Below are 21,658 nucleotides of genomic sequence, written 5' to 3' on the forward strand. Positions count from 1 at the left end.
GAGGGTTGTAAAGCACTGTGAAGCAGTATATAAATCTAAGTGTTCTTGCTATATAGTTTCAACTCCTCCCTTCAGGATGCTGCTGCAGAGCACTGCATGCCAAAGAACTAGACACAGACCGTTCTTTCCCTCACATATTACTCTGCTGAACATAATTCCTCAGTCTTCAATATTACTATTATCATGCTCATCTTTTCTACTGTCTTGTTATTGATATCTTTATAATTATTACTTTGTTTTGTGTATACAATGAGAGCTTATGCACCAGAGACAAACTTATTTTGTGTCTAACCACTCTTGGCCAAAGTCTATTCCCTTCCAAGTAGGCTGCTCTATTATCATCAAGCTTATAAGAGAAGAATTTTCTTATTTTGCTACTTAAGAGGCTACTTCAAGTCTTTAAAAGATTGGACAGCATCCTGTCACAACCCAAGATTTTATAGAAGCCTACAAAGGTCCAGAAGCTAGGATAAAATGTATTCGATACTGCAAATATACTTCAGTATCTTTCAGAATTTAAGTTTCCCAAAGAAATAGTACAAGTGGGATAGTGGTAGCTTTCTTTCAACAATATTTTTTTTAACACTTGACACTTTCCATTTTTGGGTTGGAGAAAAGCGGATTTAAATCAAATTAAAAGTCGTCGTTGCCGCCGTTTCCCAGTTACATTTTCTTCCTTCCCTAGTGTTTTTCCTGCAGATACAGAGTTCGCATCTCCCCACCTCACCCCGATCAACCAAATGTCTCCGAGTCTGAAGTCCTGAGAGCGAGACGGTTTTTGTTTTTTTTAATGCCTAACACGGGACTGCCGCCCACCAATTCCTGGAGCTTACAATGAACTGGTTTGTAGCTTGAAGTCTTAACCAAATTGACTCTTTCTCCCAAATTCAAACTTTATAACAAGAAATGGCTTCATTTTATGTGAATGGCTGTTCGGTCTTCTCTCCCTGGACATGATACACATTTAACTCCTATCAATGCAAAACCGGAAGACTCGCGAGATTACTACTCGCGAGAGAGGGCGGGGGGGGGGGAAGAAAGTCTCGCGAGAGAGAGGGCGGGGGAGGGAAGTCTCGCGAGTTTTTGTTGGTTGCGTTTGGAAAAGGAACAAACCGAACTCTCCAGCTTAGAGATAGGCTCATTGCTTCTTCAGCGTAGTGGCGCACGCGCAGTTGTACTGGCTGCACCGGCCGTCTTCCTTCTGTCTCTTTTCTGTGTGCGCGCAAGTAAGACAGAAGCGAATATAGAGGACGACGGAGATTATTTGGCAATTGCTCCTTCTCATCCCTTACTCGTTTTCACGGATACGAAGCGAACCGATGAGCCGGGGGCAGCAGAAGAAGCGGTGAGACACGAAGCGTTCGGGCACGGCCTTGAGGAATCATTTGCGCTTAAGTACCGACAGTGAGGCCTACCTCGGGGCCCAGCCGGGAAATGGGACCGGTTTGTGTAAGGCGAAGCGGAAGCCGCCATCCCTAGTTTTAGGAGCTTGTGGAAGCGACCGCTGACCGTCCCAGCTGAAGGAACTGTCCTTCTATGTGAGGAAACAGAGGCCAGCAGGAGAGATTCGTCCTACGGAGCCGAATCTGGCAAGGGGTCCCAATGGCGACTGCTTCTTTCTCCTCCACCTCTTGGGCGCCTTGACGGATTCTTGTTTGTCGGAGAGAGATACCGATGCCGAGTACCTCAGAGGCGGCGACGTCCGGAGGCGGGAGCGGTGTCCGGGCCTGGACCGGCGGCTCCGAATCGCCAGCGGCAGAAAAAAAGCGTTTGCAACACCGGCGGCGGAAGCGCTACGCTTCGGCGCAGCAGCCGCCGCCCCGTTGCCTCTGTCACCTGTGGCGGGCCCGCCGGCACCTTCGCTGCTGTTCCCGCTGCTGCAGCCCTCGCTCCTGCAGCCGCCGCTGCCGCCGCAGTCTCTGCTGTTCCTGGCGGCCACTGGCGGCGCCGCCTCCTCCTGCTGTGGGGAAGGGGGAGCGGAAGCGAAAGCGGCGATCGGGGATTCGGAACAAACGGCGGCGCGGCAGATCAGGGGGTACAGGTGGAGGTAGCTCAAGGGCTGCCCTCGCAGCCTCGGAGCGGCGCGGGACTGGGGCGGGCTTGGGGCCACTGGTAGAGGCGGCGGCCGAAGAATACGACGACGTAAGCTCCCAGTCGGAGGGACCGGTGGGAGGCGGGACGGCCGGGGTAGGGAGCGGCGGCGGGAGTCCTGCGTCCTCCAGTGGCGGCGGAGGCAACCAACAACGCTCAAGCCACTGTGAGGCGGATCGGGGCAACCGGCGACCGCGCAGGGAGCACCGCAGCAACAGTGGGCGTCGCTCTCGGGAGCGGCACCGGGAACACCGCAGACGGGGGTGGACAAGGACAAGGCGCCGTTACAGCAGGAGGGGGTGGCCGCGGCTGCCAGGGGGGAGCCGAGGCCGCCTCTTCATCTAAGTCTCGCAGCCGCCACAATCACAGCGGCGGCCAGGACCGAGATGGTTCCCGGAGCGGCGGCGGCGGCGGCAGCGACGGCCGCAGGAAGGGCTCAGCTGCGTCGCCTAGTAGCAATCGCAAAGACCGGGAAAATAAAAGCCACCGGAACCGGACGAAAGCAGGCAAAGAGCCTCCCTCAGCTTACAAGGAGCCGCCTAAAGCCTACCGGGAGGTTAAGACAGAACCTAGGGCCTACAGACGGCAACGGTCGTCACCCAGCCCTTATCGAGATGACAGCCCAATTAGCCACAGAGCTTCACAAAGTCAACGGAATCGCAAATCTCCCAGTCCCCGTTCTTCTCTTAGTCCTTACTGGCGGCGGTCACCCAGCTACAGCCGTCACAGTTCTTTCGAGTGTGGTGGGGATGTATCACCGATTCCTTACAGACGTCGCTCACGCAGCCCTTACAGTCCAGCCATCAGGTAATCATAAGGTTGAAGTTAATTTAAAAACACATTATTTTAGGCTATTGTCTCAAAATAGAATAATCCGATAATAAAGTATGTGTCTTCCAGCTGGTTAATCAAATATAAGATGGTGAAATGGGGTGAGATGGACTGAACATAAAATAATGTATTTTTTGAAATTGGGCAACAAATGTTTTATGCATATGAACTATCAATTACAATGATATTAGAAATGGGCTTTTAAAAAAATATTCTTGCAATAGCTATTGCAGCTAGAAATGGAGAGTACTTGCAATTAGACAACTTTTGAGGAAATTCAGCTGTTTTAAGTTATGTTTTGGTATAAAAATCTTTCCCAGTTATTGGCTAATACTATAAATTTGCATCTTCATGTATAATTTTCAGGTTAAAATGTGAGTTCTGAATAATCAAGCTCTACAGCAAAATCAATGTTATAGGTTGATTTTAATGGAAAATATAAGTTTGAGAATTTTTTCTTAACTGCTGTATGTTTCAGTGTGTGTGTGTGTGTATTTTACACAAAGATACACAGGCATACTGAGAAGTAAACCTTGGGCTCAATGGGATTTCTAGAACAAAGTATGTATTTCCTAACTATGCAACATAGCACATTAGCTTTCATCCAATGAACAAATGATGCAACACTAGATAAACAGAAATATTGAATATAAAAAAGCTGATATTCAGTAGCTTAGTTTTAAAAATAACTACAAAATAAAAAAAATGATTACAAGGAGAATTATATCTCTGTTTCTCAGTGGTATTACAGGTTTAGCATAAATAAATTCAGTAGTCACTATCCAAAAGTGTTCGATTTTGCTATAAATTCTTCTCACAACTAATATATTTGAAAATTATAGAAAGGAAATTTGTATGTGAGTGAGATACTTTTGAAACATATACTTTTTGAATTACATGCACCTGATCCATTGAATTTCATACATATTACTTCATTTGCTCAACTACTGCTTAGATAAGAATTTTCATACATGCTGAAGATCTTTTTGCATTATGAATAGAAGGAACGTATTATGAACTATAGCCACAACCTTTTGTTAGTGCTATTTATGACATGATATCTGATCCACACTGATAAAATAAATCTTGTTAGAAAGCAGCTTCATGATTGGTAATATTCATATTTTGTTGCTTCTCTCTAACCATATGCCTCTTCTCTATTATGTCAGAGAAGTTAATGATTAAAAGATTTTATAAAACCAATTATTCTGAATCACTATTTCTCTTGCAATCATGGTTTTAATAATTCTGTTAGGGAATGAAGAACTTTAAATCTTATCTTCATTTATAAATATATTTATGGTCCATTATTTGTTTAATTTTCCAGAGTGTTGTACCTAGCTACAACGTTTGTTTCATTTTTAAAAAATGAAATTGATTTTACAGATTTTAATAAATTTATTATTCATTTCTTATTTATCAAATTTATTTATTGCCCATCTCACAATTCAACACAACTCTGAAGAGCTTACTATTAGGAAACATTTGGTAGCAGAGGTGCAATTCCTAGCAAATAATGGTCAGTACCACATAATTTGCATTCTGTCTTTATTCTACTTTTGAAATATATAAATCAGTTCACTAAAACTTCTTTGATCACATATTGTCACTGTATATTTTAACGAATGGAATATTCTAGGTTGAAGTCTGATTTGATTTCTCTGATTTTGTATAATTATTTTTAAAGGAATGTGAGGGAATCTGAAGTAGGCTAAAACTGGACAGACTAAAATAATTATTCAAAACACTTAATTTGTAATTGGATAATCTTGTTTAAGTATCTAGGATAACTCCTTAAAATGTCTTGGGAATGATATACCACATTTGACCATTCTGTGCTAAGAAATTCAAGTAATTTTTTGTTGCTCTTGAACTGAATGTTTTGGGATTTATGTTTTATTTTGCTGTGTAGGAACTTGATTGCTTTAAGATTATTTTCAGAGAAGATTGTAGCCTCAAGGCAACAGTGACTTGAGTATGAATAGATGTATACTGATACAAAATTTGGATTATATTATTTTATGTTGATGGTTTGATTAGTTATGTTTCCTTTCTGCTGAATGCTCCCACTATTAATATGGCTATAACATGTGTTTGCTAGATCTAGGTAAATCTTTTCAGAAATTTGGAAATTCAACAAGTCAGGCTTTCTTAGTGCTTGGATAAGAGTCTTCCAAGAAATTCAAAATTGTATATTAATCACCAGAAGCTGCTGGATTTGTGTACAGCTTTATAATTTAGCATATTCTATTCATTGTTATTAAAGTGTGTTATACTAGTTTGTATTTTAAAGATATGTTAAACGTTTTTCTAACAAAGTGAAGAAAATACAAGATATTCCATGTTTTCAGCTTAGCTTTTTGCAGCACTGAGAGTTGAAAGACATAATTAATGTTTGGAGATTTATTTTAAACTATTTTAGTCTCTTCAGTTTTGGGGTGCCCCAATTACCATTTCTTCTAAAATTTGGATTCTAGCTATTTCCAGCAGTCACATGAATAGCTTACAATAATGTGGTTGCACATAAGTGTACATGCCCTTTTATAAGTATGTGGCTGTGTTCAGAAGTAAGCAATACGTTCAAACTGATTATAGTAGTAGGTACACCTGCAATCAAAGTGATCCTGATCAAGCCCATATAAAGTTCAGCTGTGGTTGTAGGATTTTTCTGATATTTATAGTTGCCTTTTATTGAAAATGCCATGGTCTGCAAAAAACTTACAAAGTATCAGAGGGATCTCATTGAAAGGTACCAGTCAGGTGAAGGATATAAAAAAATTGCCAAGGCATTGGATATACCATGGAACACAGTGAAGACAGTCATCAAAAACTGGAGAAAAGATGGTGACTTCCGGTTTGCTGGGCTTCGGCGGCGGCAGGAATCCGCGATTGTGCGCGGTTTCTGCTTGGGCTTGCCGTTGGAGTGCCCCGAGCCAGCCGGCTTTGGGGCTAAAGCCACCCCGTAGAGGTGGATGAAGACAGGGGAGACCTGGCAGGGTTTTGAGGGGAGTCCGCACCTCCCCTCCTCAGCTGGCTTAACTCCCTTTTCCGAAGGCGGTAGAGCAGTGGTCAAAATGGCCGCCTCAAAGAAGCACTCATCCGGAAAAGAATGTGCAGGAGGAAGCTAAGAAGTGAAAGTTTTGGCTGACTGGGATAAGAAGCAACATTCAAGATATCCTGGAATTAAACTTTAAAAAAGATTCATCGTTCCCAAGGAAGATCCGGAAGCAGCGAATGAAAGTGAAAAGGGAAAGTTTGTTTTTTCTCACTCTCCTTCCTTACGGTGACAGCAGATGAATGAGAAATCGGAAAAATCCGCTTTGGCATCTGCAGGTAATTAAACTGAAAATCAAAGCCAAGGGGACAATAAATATTTCTGAACACTGAAAAAACTTTTTTTTCGCTGTAAGTGGGAAGGGAGAGGGAAAGAATAAAGAGTAAGATTTGGCTGGAGGAGACTGCTTGGAATTTAAAAGAATCGAAAGTTAAATTGTAACAAGATTTCTAAAAGATACATTTTAATTGGAACTTTGTAACTGAATTGTAACCCCAGGAAGAGAAAGTGGAAAAAGAGGAAAGTGTTAAATGAAACAGCTTGTGTGTATTTGGACTGCTTGGTGACTTTGGGACTTTTGGAAATTATATTTTAATGATTAAAAATACTTGGGTGGTTGTTTAAATTTATTTTTTATAATGGCATCACTTGTGGATGAACTGAAAATTGAATTTAAAAAATATAAAGAAGAGGAACAAGAAGGGAAGGGCTCTTTTGGCTCTGTTTTCCACTTTTTAGAAATGGCGATTTCTACCTATGAGAAAAACTACAAGAACAAGAAGAAGCCATCTTTAATGAACAAGTAACTTTATCTGGGGAAGAAAGGGGAAAGAGGGGAAAGAGAATGGAGAATTTAAGACCTAAAAGAACAACCAAAAAAGGGAAAAATAAGGTGAAAAGTGGATATTATGTCAGAAAGCAACAGAAAAGAGGACTACAGAAGAGGGAAATGGAGATGGAGAGACACGGGGGTAAAAAGGGCATGAAGAAGCAAGGGAAGAAGGAAGGGAAGAGAAGCTACAAGGGTTTGAAACAAGATGTAAAGAAACAGGATTTATTTAGAGATAATGGGTAAAAATATAACTGAAAAAGAGATTCTGCAAAGGTACATAGAGACTGTATTGTTGTATTTGTATTAGAAATAATGTTAGAACAACATATGATTATAAAATGGGATAAAATATTCAATGTAATTTAGTGAAACTTTTTCTTTTTTGAACAAAATAAATAAAATGAAATATGAGAGAATTGAATTAAAAAGGAATGGGAACATTTTAATTACATAATGTTTTAAAATATAAGTGATATGGGGGGGGGAAGTAATTACGCAAAACTTATAAGGGTTCCCATAGAAGTATGATACTTATTTGAAAAGGAATGTGTAAAATGTTAAAGATTTAAATGAATATTAATTTTAACGATAGAGTTCAACTGGTATGGATTGTTGTTTTAATTATATTATATATTTATAATTTTTTCTTTTTTTAAAATATTGTGTGTGGCTTTAGAATGTACTAAGCAGAATCCGAATGAAAGTTATGTATTAAGTGTTAAATTTAGGGGAAAGATATAAAGGCGTCATACTCCAATCAGTGATTACAGGATAAATTTTGTGTTAATGAGAAAAGATAATAGACAGTTGAAACAGGACAGACAAAGGATATAAGTATAATGATTTAAATTGAGATGAAATAAAATAGAATTAAGAGAGTGAAAAGAGGGGAGAAGCTATATAGAAAATCTAGAATGGTAATAAGATATGGAAAGGTATATAAAAGTGAGCATGAACTTGAATTTATGTCTGTACGAAGAGATGTAACCCGGGATCAAGCTGCTTTCAAAAAAGATGTTTTATGTTTTATGTTTGGTTTGTATGTTTTTTAAAAATTAATAAAATTTTTGGGAAAAAAAACTGGAGAAAAGATGGTACAAGAAGTGGATGTCGCTCCAAAACAGATGAAAAAACAAGAAAATTGGACTGAGAAGTTGCCAAGGGGCTTATAGTAACATTAAAGGAGCTACTGGCAAATACTGGTTGCGTACTACCTGTAACAACAATCTCCATATTCTACATATGTCTGGCCTATGGAGTAAGTGACAAGACGAAACCTAGCCACGTTTTGCAAAAAGCCACATCAAATCTGATGAAAGCATGTGGGAAAATGTTGATCTTGATCTGATGAGACCAAGTTGAACTTTTGGGCCATAATTACAAAAAGCATTATATGTTTGGGGAAAAAACAACACGGCATCACCAAAAGTACACTATACCCACAATGACACATGGTGATGGCAGCATTATGCTTTAGGTTTGCTTTTCTTCAACTGGAACTGGGGCTTTAGTCAAGGTGGAAGCAATTATATACAATTCCAAATATCAGTCAATTTTGGCACAAAAACTTCAGGCTTCTGTTAAAATGTTGAACACAACAATGACGCAAAACATACCTCCAAATCAACAAAAGGTTTCCATCAGAAAAGCAAAATGGCCTAGTCAGAGCCCAGAGCTGAATCCAACGGAAAATCTGTGAGATGATCTGAAGAGGGCTGTACACAGGAGATGCCCTCACAATCTGATTGATTTGGAATGTTTTTGCAAGGAGGCATGGACAACAATTCCAAAGGCAAGATGTGCCATGCTGATAAATTCATATCCCAAAAGATTGAATGCTACAGTGTCATGAAATCAAAAAGTGCTTCAGCAAAGTATTTTGTGCACACTTAACAACCATGTTAATTTTTCCCTCCTAAAATACTTCAGTTTGTTTTTCAATTAAATTGTAAGCTCATACATTAGATCAGGGGTGTCAAACTCAAGGCCTGTGAGCTGGATCTGGCCTGCGGGGTGCTTAGATCTAGCCCGCGGGGCCGCCCTGGAAACAGTGAAGGACCAGCCAGTGGTGCCTGTGCCAGCAAAAATTAAGCTATGTTTTCTCTGGCAGAGGGTTGCAGAAATCTATCGCAGCCGAAAACGGAGTTTGGGAGCCCATTTTCGCTGGCAGAGCACTCGGACTGCCACAGGAGCCTCCCCAACATGAGTGACACCGAGCTTGGCCATGGCCACCCTGGCCATGCCCCCAGCCCCCTCCCCAAGGTCAAACACAACCCATGAGATCGAGTTTGACACCCCTGCATTACATTGAAGGTAGAAAAAATACCTTGATCTGATTTTTTTAATATCTCAAAAGCCCGACATTTTAAAAGGATGAGTGTAGACCTTTTTATATCCACTGTAACAACCTTTCATACCTCTTACAACACAGGGCATCTGGTGGAAATCTTATGATGGCTAGACTGGGATTCAGATAACAAAAAAGGGCAAATGGCCCAAATTGTGAAAGTTTAAATGTTAAAACCAGCAATTTGAAACCTTAAATTAAATTAAGCAAGACAAACACAGACTTCAATGGATAGTTAGAACTGCAGAAAAAACAATTGCTACCAACCTGCCTTCCATTGAGGACCTGTATACTGCATGAGTCAAAAAGGACTGTGAAAATATCTACAGATCCCTCAAATCCTGGACATAAATTGTTTCAACTTCTACCCTCAAAATGATGCTATAGGGCTCTGCTAAACAACTAATTCCCACAACACTTTAAAATTAACTACTAAAACTCTATTACTACTGCGCTCTTCTCATCCTTACTAGTACCTATCTCTTCCCACTTATGGCTATATCCATGTTGTTTGTATCTTTATAACTTATATTTTTATTGTTTCCTAACATGATATGATTGCTTATTAGTATGCTATGATTATCACTAAGTGTTGTATCTTATGATTCTTGATGAATATATTTTATTTTTTCTTTATGTACACTGGGAGCATATGTACCAAAGACAAATTCCTTGTGTGCCCAATCACACTTGGCCAATAAAGAATCCTATCTTATCCTATCCTAATACCAGTCACAGGAGATCAATAGGCCAAATTCCAGATGATGCTCTTTCTATAGCATTTTTAAAAACTAACTGAACCTTCTGAATTAACAAAGCCCATCACATAAAATGCTGCAATAATTTAAGCGGAAAGTTGCTAAGTCATGGATTACTACTGCAAGATTATTGCCGTTAAGCAGGAGCATAAGCTGGTGAAAGCTATCTTGTTAGGACAGAAGCCTTTTGTGCTCTAATGAAAAGCTGGATGCAAAAATACCCTAAGTATAACCTTTTAATAAGGGGTGCAGCACCATTTTGAATAAGTTAAATCCAATGGGATAAAGGAAGGATGTCCCAGCATCGATGAAGCCATATACTAAGAAATAAATCTAACAGCTTTAAACTTGTTCTACCCTTTTAGGAGAGCTACTCAAGAAGAATATCATGCTAATGGCATTTGAAAGTGCAATAGGGGCCACAACCGCCTATTGTGCAACTCAGGATAGCTCATTTATTGGGCTCCACTGTTGCATATTTTTTTGCCCCAGTGTGTGAATTAGTTTTAATTTTTTAGCGGTGGCCACTCTTCTTGCTGCTTTCCCCCCCTGCAGATATGATTTCTGTTTTGTAGCACCACTTTATGCAACACTGGCTTTATTTCTTCCCACACTGCTGGCTTCTGCAGGTGTTGTGGGGAAGATAACTGGCACTGGACAGGAAAAGTAAATGCTGTGGTGTTCAAGCTTTTCTTAGTCAGAAGCATCTATAGATTATAAACACATAACATTCAACACTGAGCAAATAAAATAGATCATAGAAATGTAGCATGTGTAAAAAGTATATAAATAAATAGGATTAATACTAAATGACATTTGCCCAGTATCGGGCTATATAAGGAGCAATGATGGCACAATGGTTTGAATACACTGTTGCAAGCTAATTCTGCAGATTGTCAGCAGTTCGATTTTGACTGGCTTTAAGGTTGACTCAGCCTTCCATCCTTCCGAGGTTGGTAAAATGAGGACGCAGATTGTTGGGGGCATTATGCCGACTAAAGCACTATGAAGAATATAAGCCTAACTGCTGTTGCTATTGCTATGTTGACTGCGTTTTATTGTTTGTGTGCTATAGGGAAGAAATAACAGTAAATGCCCAGGGACTTTACAAAGAAAGCAGTACTGAGAAAAGAGGCCTGATGCCACCTTCACACTTCCCTTCCAATGCTAACCTGCACATTTTCCCTGAGCCAGCTAGTTCATTCATCTATTAATGATATGAAGAACCAAAACAAGAACTACTAAAGATTCTTTTGGAATAAGAAATGAGATCAGAGGGAACTGGGAGGAGAAAATACATACAGAGAGAGAGAGAGAGAGAGTACAGTGTTATAGTATAAACATTTTAAGCATTCCCTATTGCTCTGAAAACTATTTCAGTTTGGACAATAAAATAATAAATTATATATGCATTGGCCAATGAGCATCACACGTGACTGCAATATAAATATGTTAATATTTATATGAGATTGAGGCTATTGATCTAGAAGATCTGTTTTATCCAAGATTTCCTGGATTTGATCAGTTACAATATTAGTCCACTAGCCTGCCTTTTTTGTACCATTTTTTATATCTATTTGCTTTTCTGCAAAAGTTTAAAGCTTAAATAAAGTTGGGACTAGTCTTTGTAATGTGTTGGGAAATGTATGCTTGTTTGAGCATCCTACTGGATATAATACGCCTTAGGGGTAAAGATTTAATGCAATTCACTGAATTGACCCACAGACGTCTGCATTATCAAGCCTTAAAACCTTAAACTCATTCAAAGAAGACTGACCTGATGGAGTCATGAACATTTTACAGATTAAATTCTGTTTCTTGCAGTATCAATCATAATGAATTTGGTTGACTGTAGAGTGGTCAATTGTTTAATGACAGAATAAGAGAATAACAGTTGGAAGAGACTTTGGAAATGTACTAGTCCAATCCCCTGCTCAAGCAGGAGACTCTATACCAGGGGTCTGCAATCTTAAACACATTTGGACCTGTTTCCCACAGAAAAGAAAACACCGGGAGCCACAAAATCTAGATGGGCATGGCCAAATCAAAGTCACTCCGATCCAGTCACACGCCCCCAGCCATGCCTACCCAGGTTTTGTACTCCTGGTGTTTTCCGCGGAAATAGGTTTCTCCCACCCTCCCTCCCTTCCTCCCTCTCATTTCTCTTTCTCTCTCTTTTCTTCTTCTCTCCCTTCCCTTTTTTCTTTCTTTCTCATTGAATAAGATAGCAAATCCAAAACAAAGTTATTAATTGTGGAAAATTGCTTCTCCGTAATCTTTTCATAGTGAGCTCTAAGTTGATAGAAGCTGGCCAGATTGTACTAACAGCAATAGCATATATATTTTGATTTCTTTTGAGTTTGACAATGCAATCCATTGTCCAAAATTATAAATAATTTTATTTTCAGTTGCATTTTTTCTATCTCTGTTATTTCCTTTTTTTAAAAAATCAGACTTGTTTCCAATTTGTGCCTTCTGGCAAACTGCAGTTTTCTTGGCAAGAGATCTAGCTTGCCATTGCTTTCGTCATAGGTCTGAGAGAGTTCTTTCTTTCCCTCCCCCTTCTCTCTCTCATTTGTTTCCCTCTTCCCCTTCTCTCCCTCCAGCTCACTCTCTCATTTCTCTCTCCCTCTCTCTGACCCTTTCTCTCATTTGTTTCTCTCTTTCCTCTCTCATTCCCTCCCTCCATCATTTTTTCATTTCTCTCTCTTTCTCTTTTCTCTCTCTTCCCTCTCTTTCTCCCTCTCATTCTCTCCCTCTAGCTCTCTCATTTCTCCTTTCTCTCTTTCCCCCTTTTCTCTCTAATTTCTCTCTCCCTCTCATTTCTCTTTTTCTCTTTTTCTTCCTTTCTTTCTCTCTTTTATTTTTCCCCTCTCTTTTCACACTCTATTCTCTCCCTCCAGCTCTCTCATTTCTCTCTCTCTCATTTGTTTCTCTTTCCTCTCTCATTTTCTCCATTTTCTCATTTCTCTCTCTTTCTCCCATTTTCTTTCTCTCATCACACTCTCGCGGACACGTGCACAAGCAGGATACCCTCCTGGGCCGGGATCATGGTGGCGGAAGCAATGGTGACTCCTGCTGCCGCCACAGTGTGCTTAGGTGAGTAGCCAGCTGCGCTACGCAGGGAAGCCGGAGCTATTCCCTCCCTGCATCCGGCGGCGGCTGCTCTTCCCCATTCCCCTCCTTCCTGAGCTGACATGAAGGGGACAGTGACTGGCGCTTAGCTGTCCATAAAGGACATGGAATCGCAAAAAGCAGGCAGTCACGGGCAGTGCAGAAAAAACTGCGAGGGGCTCTTCAGCTGCAGGACTCTGCGGAGAGGCTTGTGCCTTCTCTGGGCGGAAAACAGGTTGCATGACCGTGTTGGACTAGTGTCTTGAGGTGGAAAGAGGTCATGTGTCTGGGTCAACAGGGAGCCACAGGAGAGGGGTCAAAGAGCCACATTCGGCTCTGGAGCTGTGGGTTGCAAATACCCGCCCTATACCATTCGAGACAAGTGCTGTCTAGTCTCTTTTCCCCCTCCAGTGATGAAACCCCCTAAACTTTTGAAGGCAAACAATTTCACCGGTTAATTGTTCTCACTGTTAAGAAATTTTCCCTTAGTTCTAGGTGGTTTCTCCATTGTTTTTTGTCTTGTCTTCTGATGCTTTGAAAAACAGTTGACCCCCCCTCTTCTTTGTGACAGCCTCTCAAATATTGGAACACTGCTGTCATATCAACATAGTCCTTCTTTTTACTAGACTAGACAAACCCAATTCCTGCCAACTGTTCTTCATCTATTTTAGCCCCCTAACCATCTTCGTTGCTTTTTTCTGCACTCTTTCAAGAGTGCAGCCTAGCATTGCTTTGGCTTTTTTGGCAGCTGCTGTTGTGGCCTGTTGACTGCCAGCAGAGTTAGCTGCAGAGTCAGATGAGGAGGTGGAGGTGGAGGGAGAGCCTAGGCCAGCTTTGGAGTTTTTGGGAGGCTCTAATAAAGAAACAGCATCAGAGACAGGCAGAGCCAGAGCATCCATCCTAGCCAGGTGGAGAGTCAGCTGTCTTCGGGGCCTGAGCTGAGTGAGGGGTAGGAACAGATGGGGCCCATCCCAGATGCGCGTATGCTCAGAGAGGAAAGGAGAGAAGAGCAAAGGAAAACTATAAGCCAGCTCTCAAGGAAAAGCAGACATGGACTCTACCCAGCTCTTCCCTGGCTGGGAAATAAATAAGGTTGTAGGAATGGCTGCAACAACCATTCGCTTTTAGGATACAGCAAGCAATTGGGATTTCTTGGCCAGGTTTGTTGGGACTAATTCCATTTGATTTTTCTTTATCCATGTGAATAAAAGACTTCCTACTTGTTTGAAAAGGAGTTTGTTTTTACTTGCGAGTAAGTGGCTTATCATTACTTGCTAAAGCTGGGTCAGAACAGCTGCAGCATACTGCTGCTCACATTTAAGTGATTGTCCACTAAGGCCATAATATAAATAATATAAAATGAAATAAATTATTATAAAATAATATAAAATTAAATAGTAATTAAAATTAAAAATGTAATGAACAAAAAAAAAAAAACCCAGAATGGAAGCTTTACAAAGAAGCTTTGTAAAATCATATTCAATTAGTAAAGTAACCTAAAAAAATAAAAAAAAGGAAGTGGCTTATTTGAATAAAATAAAAAGTTAAATATTTTAAATGCAATTTTAGTTGAAAATTTTCATTATCGGTAGTTTATCTTGTTGAGATCCAGCTGCATAGACACGGACCTTAGAAAATGAGGTTAGTATATATTATTTTCATTTGGAGGCGTTTCTTCATGTATTTTTGCTTTATGCTGTAGGTACATTTAGATAAACCAGGAACCAGGGAAATTATTAGATGATCAAAATAGTAAAGTTTTGGTTTTTAAGGGTCATATTGGTATCGTTGAACCTTAATTTTCTTACAGGATATGGTTTTTTTTTCTTCAGTTCAATTGCGTTTGATTCTTAGAGTCTACCTGGACTGTTTACCTGGAGTCTTAACTGTCTACCTTAGAGTCTACCTGTCTACCTTAGAGTCTACCTGGACCTCTGCTGTTTTCTTGGCAAGGTTTTTCAGAAGTGATTTGCTTTCATCCTAGGAATGAGAGAAACTGACTAGCCTAAAGTCACTTGGCTTTGTGCCTAAGGTGGGGCATAAAGCTGCCTTCTTCAGAAACCTTAACCACAATCTGACTTAACAGGATAGATAATTATGACTAAATGTTTAAAAGTGTCTCAGTTTCTGAATTTAATAAAGGGTATTCTACACATATGTGGGTTCTAATGATAAATCTGAATACAAAGTACTTGTTTTTCGATGATATTATCATTGTCTCTAATTCATTTGAATGTGTTAATGATTCTGAAAATAATTCAAATAGGATTATTTTTGTTAACAAAGCATTTCTTAAATAAAATGGATTTTATTTATATTTCTAATCAGATTTTAGAATTTCTACTTTTGATGTTTAAAATCTTTATTGATATTTTTCAACATTTTTGATAGTCATTTTTTGAGAATATAGAACGTTGAGGTAATCCTCAATTTATAACCAAAATTGTTCCCAAAATTTCTTTTGCTAACTAAGACAGTTAAGTGAGTTTTATCCAATTTACCCCCTTTCTTGCATAGTTAAGTGAATCACCGTATTTGTTAGTAATGTGGTTGTTAAGTGAATGTGGCTTTCCCATTGACTTTGCTTGTCAAGGTTGCAAAAGTTGATCACATTACCCTTATACACTGCAACCATCATAAATACATGCCAGTTGCCAAGCATCCAAATTTTGATCACACGACCATGTACATGCTGCAACAGTTGTAAGTGTAAAAAACAGTCATAAATAATTTTTTTCAATACTGTTGTAACTTTGGTTACTACATGAATATTTGTAAGTTGAGGAGTACCTGGTCTCTTTCTTGTTCCAGATTAATTTTTAAAATATGTAATTATATTGATACATTATATAATATTACAATTATATAAATATTAGTAACCATTACCAGTTCAATTAACTGAGTGGGCATTTGGAAACATTTTTCTACATCCATCACTAGCTTTTACACTGAACCGATAACTTATTTAAAGAAATTATCCCAAACTGTTTATTAATAGAAAACATGCATTTGATTTTTTTTCTTAAAAACAGGCAATTTCCCTAAAGTTAGCACTAGTATCTTAAATGTTGTTGTAGTTAATGAATACTTTATTTGTGTCTTTTTTCATTGTCCGATGGGTGGGGCAACTTTTCTGCTTTTTTAATTCTTAAATTGCTTTTCAGTTTTGAATCAGTTATTACAAAGAAAGAAAAAGTTCTCAATCAATAGAAGAAACCATTGTGGTTAATAGCTGGATTAGTACTTAAAAAATTTTTCAGTTGAAATTAGTGTCTTTTACCAATATGATACAGTTGATGTATCATTAGCAAATATATATATATATTAATGATGTTCATACATTGTAAGCTCTCCTTAACAACCCAACAGTAACCCTGATGCTGAATGTTGACAAGGAAATAAATTCTTTCAGTTCCTATGCATTTTTATACAGTAGTTGAATTGTCATTTTATATATCTTTCAATTTTAAATTCAGCTTCCCAAACCTCAATAGAACCAGAAAGAAAATTGTTACTTCTTTAAACTTTTTTGAAAGCTGTAGAAAAAATGTTGGAATAATTATCAAAAGTTCATATTTTATTTTTTTTGTCCAGTATTGAGAATTTTGACATTCTGACATTTTCCATGATGATCCATTTTTCCTTTAAAAAGTGATTTGAAAAGATCTTTGATAATGCTTCTACTTTATAAATATTATTAGCCAAATCATAGAAATCCAAACTAAAGTTTTCCAAAAGATTTCTGGCTTTCTGCACAGAGATCAAACCTAATCTCTGTCATTTAAAAGTAAAAATCACCCCTTCTAACTTATCCCATCTAAATTCAAACTTCGTTTGTCTTTTCAAACTCACTTTCCCAAACTCTGTTCTTCTGCCTAGTGTTTTAATTGGATATCAAAATGCAGATTTAATTTAAACCTGCTTGTTTTCAAATAAGCATACTACATTCTTGCAATTTAAATTGAGGACTGAATATTTAAAAATCTGTTACAGGATATTTGTATAAATATATCCAAAATTTACAATTGTTATTGTAGAAAGCTTTTATATTTTAGTGATTAAGGTTAAGTTTTCAAATTTATTTGTTTAATAGCTTGCTTTCTAAATTAGAAATTTAAGTCTTTCAATCACAAATCATTTCAAAGTTTCTTTCATTTTTTTGGATAAAATCTTAGCTTTGTGTGATATTCTGAATTAATAATTCAGATTTACTCAAAATTTGCTGGAAGTATTCTTAAATATAAACACAAATTTAAAATTTGTTAGGTGACACTTTGCTGTTATTAAAGTTTTTTGATTAAAAAAAGCCAGCTAACCAGTAAACATGTTAATTTATAATTTACAAATATAACAATATTTATTCACTAAAACTTTATTTTTGTAAGCAGAAAATCAGCAAAATCCAGAAGCAGAAGTCCTTACTCATCAAGACATTCAAGATCTCGTAGTAGACACAGATTGTCAAGATCCAGAAGTCGGCAGTCCAGTATTTCTCCCAGTACTCTGACTCTAAAAAGCAGCCTGGGAGCTGAGCTGAACAAGAACAAAAAAGCCAGGGCAGCAGAGGCAGCTAAAGCCAATGCAAAAGTTTCAAACACTTCTACACCTACTAAGGGAATTGATATAGGAATTGCTGTACAACAAGTGAATAATGTAAAGGAAGTAAAAAAGATAAAAATAGAAAATATATCTTCCCCCTCAAATAGTTCAACCTTGAAAAATGATAAGATAAAAACAAACATTTCTGTTCAGGAAACTAAGGTGGAAAACAATGTGATTATAGAGAAAGTGGCTAAACAAAAAGTTTTAGCAGCAAAAGAAAATAAATCAACGCTTGTGAAATCAACAACACAACCTGTTGCAGTAAAAGAGAAGAATAAACCTCATATCCTAACTGCAACATGTAAGGAGAAAGACTGTAGTATTGTAACAATCACTTCCACTCTGCCACCCCTGCCTTTTCCGCCTATGCTACCTGAAGATAAAGATACAGATTGGTGAGTTGTGAAATATAATTTAAAAAATGCAATGTCAATCTGCAAATGCTAGACAGGTTTAATGAAGTGTAAATACTTTTTGTTATACTAAGATTAACTTAATCTTATATATGCTTAAAAAAGTGTTTGTAGTCAAAATCTTCACAAGTCCATTTTGATGATTGCTTAGTAATGTACATAAAGTACATGGATTAGTAGTGATGTTCACTGTTTCTTGTATTGTACCAAAAGTCTAGATTTTAACTTTTTCCCTTATGTTTACATAAGTATGATATTGGAACAATGTATTAGACCTGATCCTTTGTTTAGTTATAAATTTGTCATTTATGCTGACATAAAAAAAACTTTTTATTTTGGTACAGTTTGCAAGGTAACATTTCAGTAAAAGCAGTGAAAAAAGAAGTGGAAAAGAAATTACGCCATTTGCTTGCAGACTTGCCATTGCCACCTGAGTTTCCTGAAGGAGATGATATATCTCAAAGCCCTGAAGAGAAAAAGATTCTAGTACAATCACATAATAAAAAGAGACCAAAGTATGTGCATTTATTTTTATTTTTATATGTATACGTATGCATATGTGTGTGTGTGTGTGTGTGTGTGTATAGGAGTGTATGTATATAGAGGGAGGGAGAGTGGTCATAATTAATAAATATAAAATAAATAATAAATACAAACATTTTAAATACTTGTTTCAGTCATTGGGCATTAGGGGAATTGATAACTGATCCACTATGCCACTATTAAAATTGCTTTTAGTATTTTGTGCATGAACAAATAGAAGAGTTAGATTTTAAATTATTAATGGACTTGTATGTTCTTCAGTAGATAAATTTTCTGTAGTCTCCTCATTTTTGTCTTGCATTCAGAATTATAGTTTTTGGGCAGAAATATTCCAATCCATAGATACATCATAATGTAGTGCTTTGAATGGTAAAATAAGATTATTTCATTGTTATTCTCTGTCTTACATGTTAATTGCAGGTAGTTGTATTTAAATGTTTCTGGTTGGTATTCCAGATCATTCAATTTCTCTATTTTACCAATTAAAAAAAACTATTTTGTTTGAACTGTAGAAATAGGCAATCTTCACAGTATGCTATAATCTGCTTTTGAAAAACCACTCATTGAAAAAACAAGGTTTTGTGGGAAACATGAAACCCCAAAGCAGCCAGTTGTGATGAAAATGGTTGTATAAGATTTTTAGTAGAGCATTACAAGGATGATATAAAATATATAAAAATGCTAATTCACTGTATGAGTGACTGATATTTAAAAAAATAATTTAATATGTAATGGCATATTTACAGAGAGAAATGTACAGAGAAGTAAATTTTTAGACAAAAATGTAAACATATTCTGATAGAATAAAACCTTATTAATTGTTTGGTTAGGATATGTGGACCACGTCATGGTGAAACAAAGCAGAAAGAAATTGACTGGGGGAAACGTTGTGTAGATAAGTTTGATATCATTGGTATTATTGGAGAAGGCACATATGGGCAAGTTTACAAAGCAAGGGATAAAGATACAGGTAAGTTTAAAAGTATGATTCACAACAAAAATACTGATGTTATAAATAATTGTTGCAGTTTCTATTAGTACCAGGTCAAAATGCAATAGTCCTTGACTAATTACTGTAATTGATCCCCAAATTTCTGTTGCTAAACAAGAGAGTTATTAAGTGAATTTTATCTCATATTACGACCTTTCTTTTTACAGTGGTTAGATGAATCACTGCATTTGTTAAATTAATAACATGGTTATTAATTGAATCTAATATACGCATTTGACTTTGTTGTCAGAAGTCCTCAAAGCCATGATAAATATGAATTAGTTGTCAAGTGTCTACATTTTGATCATATGACTATGGGGATGCTGCAATGCTTATAAGTGTACAGTCATAAGTCAGTTTATTCAGTGCTGTTGTAACTTTGAACGGTCACTAAGTGGATTTGTAAATCGAGGACTGTTTATATTCTTTAACATAGGTGTTTGGAGAACTCATATTAATGATTTTATGGTTTCCGTTTTCTGTTGGGAAGAGAAATTAATATATATAGTAGGAGATATTAAGAGCATTTGTGCTATCAAAAAGCTGAGACAATTGGTTTGACAAGGCATATACCCCATAAAACTGAACATAGTCTGGAACTATGGTTCAGGTATGTATGGAGACATGAAAGAAGACATGAAAATTGACTTAAGATGTGTTAATTCCACTCAATTAACTCTATTCAGTGCTGACTCCTGGCATTTTTCTGGACTATAGGTAGTGCTCAACTTAAAGCCATTTGTTTAGTGACTGTTCAAAGTTATAACAGCACTGAAAAAAAGTTTTTTTTTGTACAACTGTTGATCCCTTAGTCTGGGATCAAAATTTGGGTTCCTGGCAACTGGCATGTATTTATGACAATTGCCTTGTCTTGGAGCCATGTGATCACCACTGGTAACCTCAGCTGGCTTCCAACAAGCAAAATCATTGATGGAAGCCAGATTCCCTTAATGACTGCAGGAATTTGCTTAACAACTGTGGCAAAAAATGTACATAAAGCATAACTCACTTAACAACTGCCATGCTTAGTAATGGAAATTTAGAGTTCAATTGGAGTCGTAAGTTGAAGACTACCTGTAGTTTTGGCAGTTTATTTGACAAAATTTTGGAAGGGGTTTGGCATTGTCTTTCCTCAGGCTGAGAAAGAGTGACTCGCCTAAGATCACCCAAGCGACATGTTTAAACTAAGATTAGAACTCATAGCTTCTGATTCCTAGTCATTTGACTTAATTATTATACGTCATTTGAGTCATTTGACTTAATTATTATAAGTTGGCTATTCAGTCTTTTAAAGTTAAGTCAATCTTGATTAATTGACAGAATACTTGATTTGCTGAATCAAATGAAAGGCCTTGACAAACTTTACATTTTGATAAATATAGAGCTTGTAGCAATTTTTAATTAAAAATACTATAATTTATTAGTTGCCACAAAGTTTTTTCTCTTTCTATATTCTATTCTATATTTTTATAATATAAAATTGTTTTCTGGATATGTCAGTATTTAAGTTTTTGCTTGACTAATATTTTCCCAGGGGAAATGGTGGCATTAAAGAAAGTACGGTTGGATAATGAAAAAGAAGGTTTTCCTATTACAGCTATTAGGGAAATAAAGATTCTCCGACAACTAAATCATCCAAGTATAATCAACATGAAAGAAATAGTGACAGATAAGGAAGATGCTTTAGATTTCAAGAAAGATAAAGGTATGTTGATAAGCATTATTTTGTCACTACATAATTGTAAAGTAATTTATAATTGTTTCTGGGAAAAAGACAGCTGATTTAAAAAACATGAATTGTATTGTTTCCATTCTTGTATATAAAAGTAATATGTTTAACATTCTGTAAGCCACTTCGAGTCGCCATGGGCTGATAAGAGGCAACATAAATTCAATAAATAGATAAATAAAAAATAAATAATGCTTTGAACTTTTGCCTGCATTAATTCTGCCTTGCCATCATGCTAGAACCTGGGAGACCATGAATTCTGTTCCACTTAGGCATGCAGACTGCCTAGATAACTTTGGTCAGTCAGTCTCTTTCAACCCACCATATAAGATTGTTAAGGAGAAAATAGGAT

At 37.4% G+C, this 21,658-nt stretch overlaps 1 protein-coding gene across 1 annotated transcript in view; it reads left to right on the top strand.

The window, feature by feature from the left end:
- Positions 1-1,540: 1,540 nt before the first annotated feature.
- Positions 1,541-21,658, top strand: part of CDK13 (cyclin dependent kinase 13) — a 90,525-nt gene continuing 70,407 nt past the window's right edge. The window contains 9 exon segments of the mRNA XM_087945891.1: positions 1,541-1,816; positions 1,819-1,975; positions 1,977-2,353; positions 2,356-2,406; positions 2,409-2,898; positions 17,417-18,025; positions 18,388-18,558; positions 19,417-19,556; positions 21,112-21,282. Of these exon segments, the coding sequence (XP_087802017.1) occupies positions 1,675-1,816; positions 1,819-1,975; positions 1,977-2,353; positions 2,356-2,406; positions 2,409-2,898; positions 17,417-18,025; positions 18,388-18,558; positions 19,417-19,556; positions 21,112-21,282 (2,308 nt within the window). The 5' untranslated portion in view covers positions 1,541-1,674.

This window comes from Notechis scutatus, chromosome Z (assembly GCF_049901735.1).
Source record: "Notechis scutatus isolate UNSWTSFEM ecotype Mainland chromosome Z, rNotScu1.2, whole genome shotgun sequence".
NCBI classification, from domain to species: Eukaryota; Metazoa; Chordata; class Lepidosauria; order Squamata; family Elapidae; genus Notechis; species Notechis scutatus.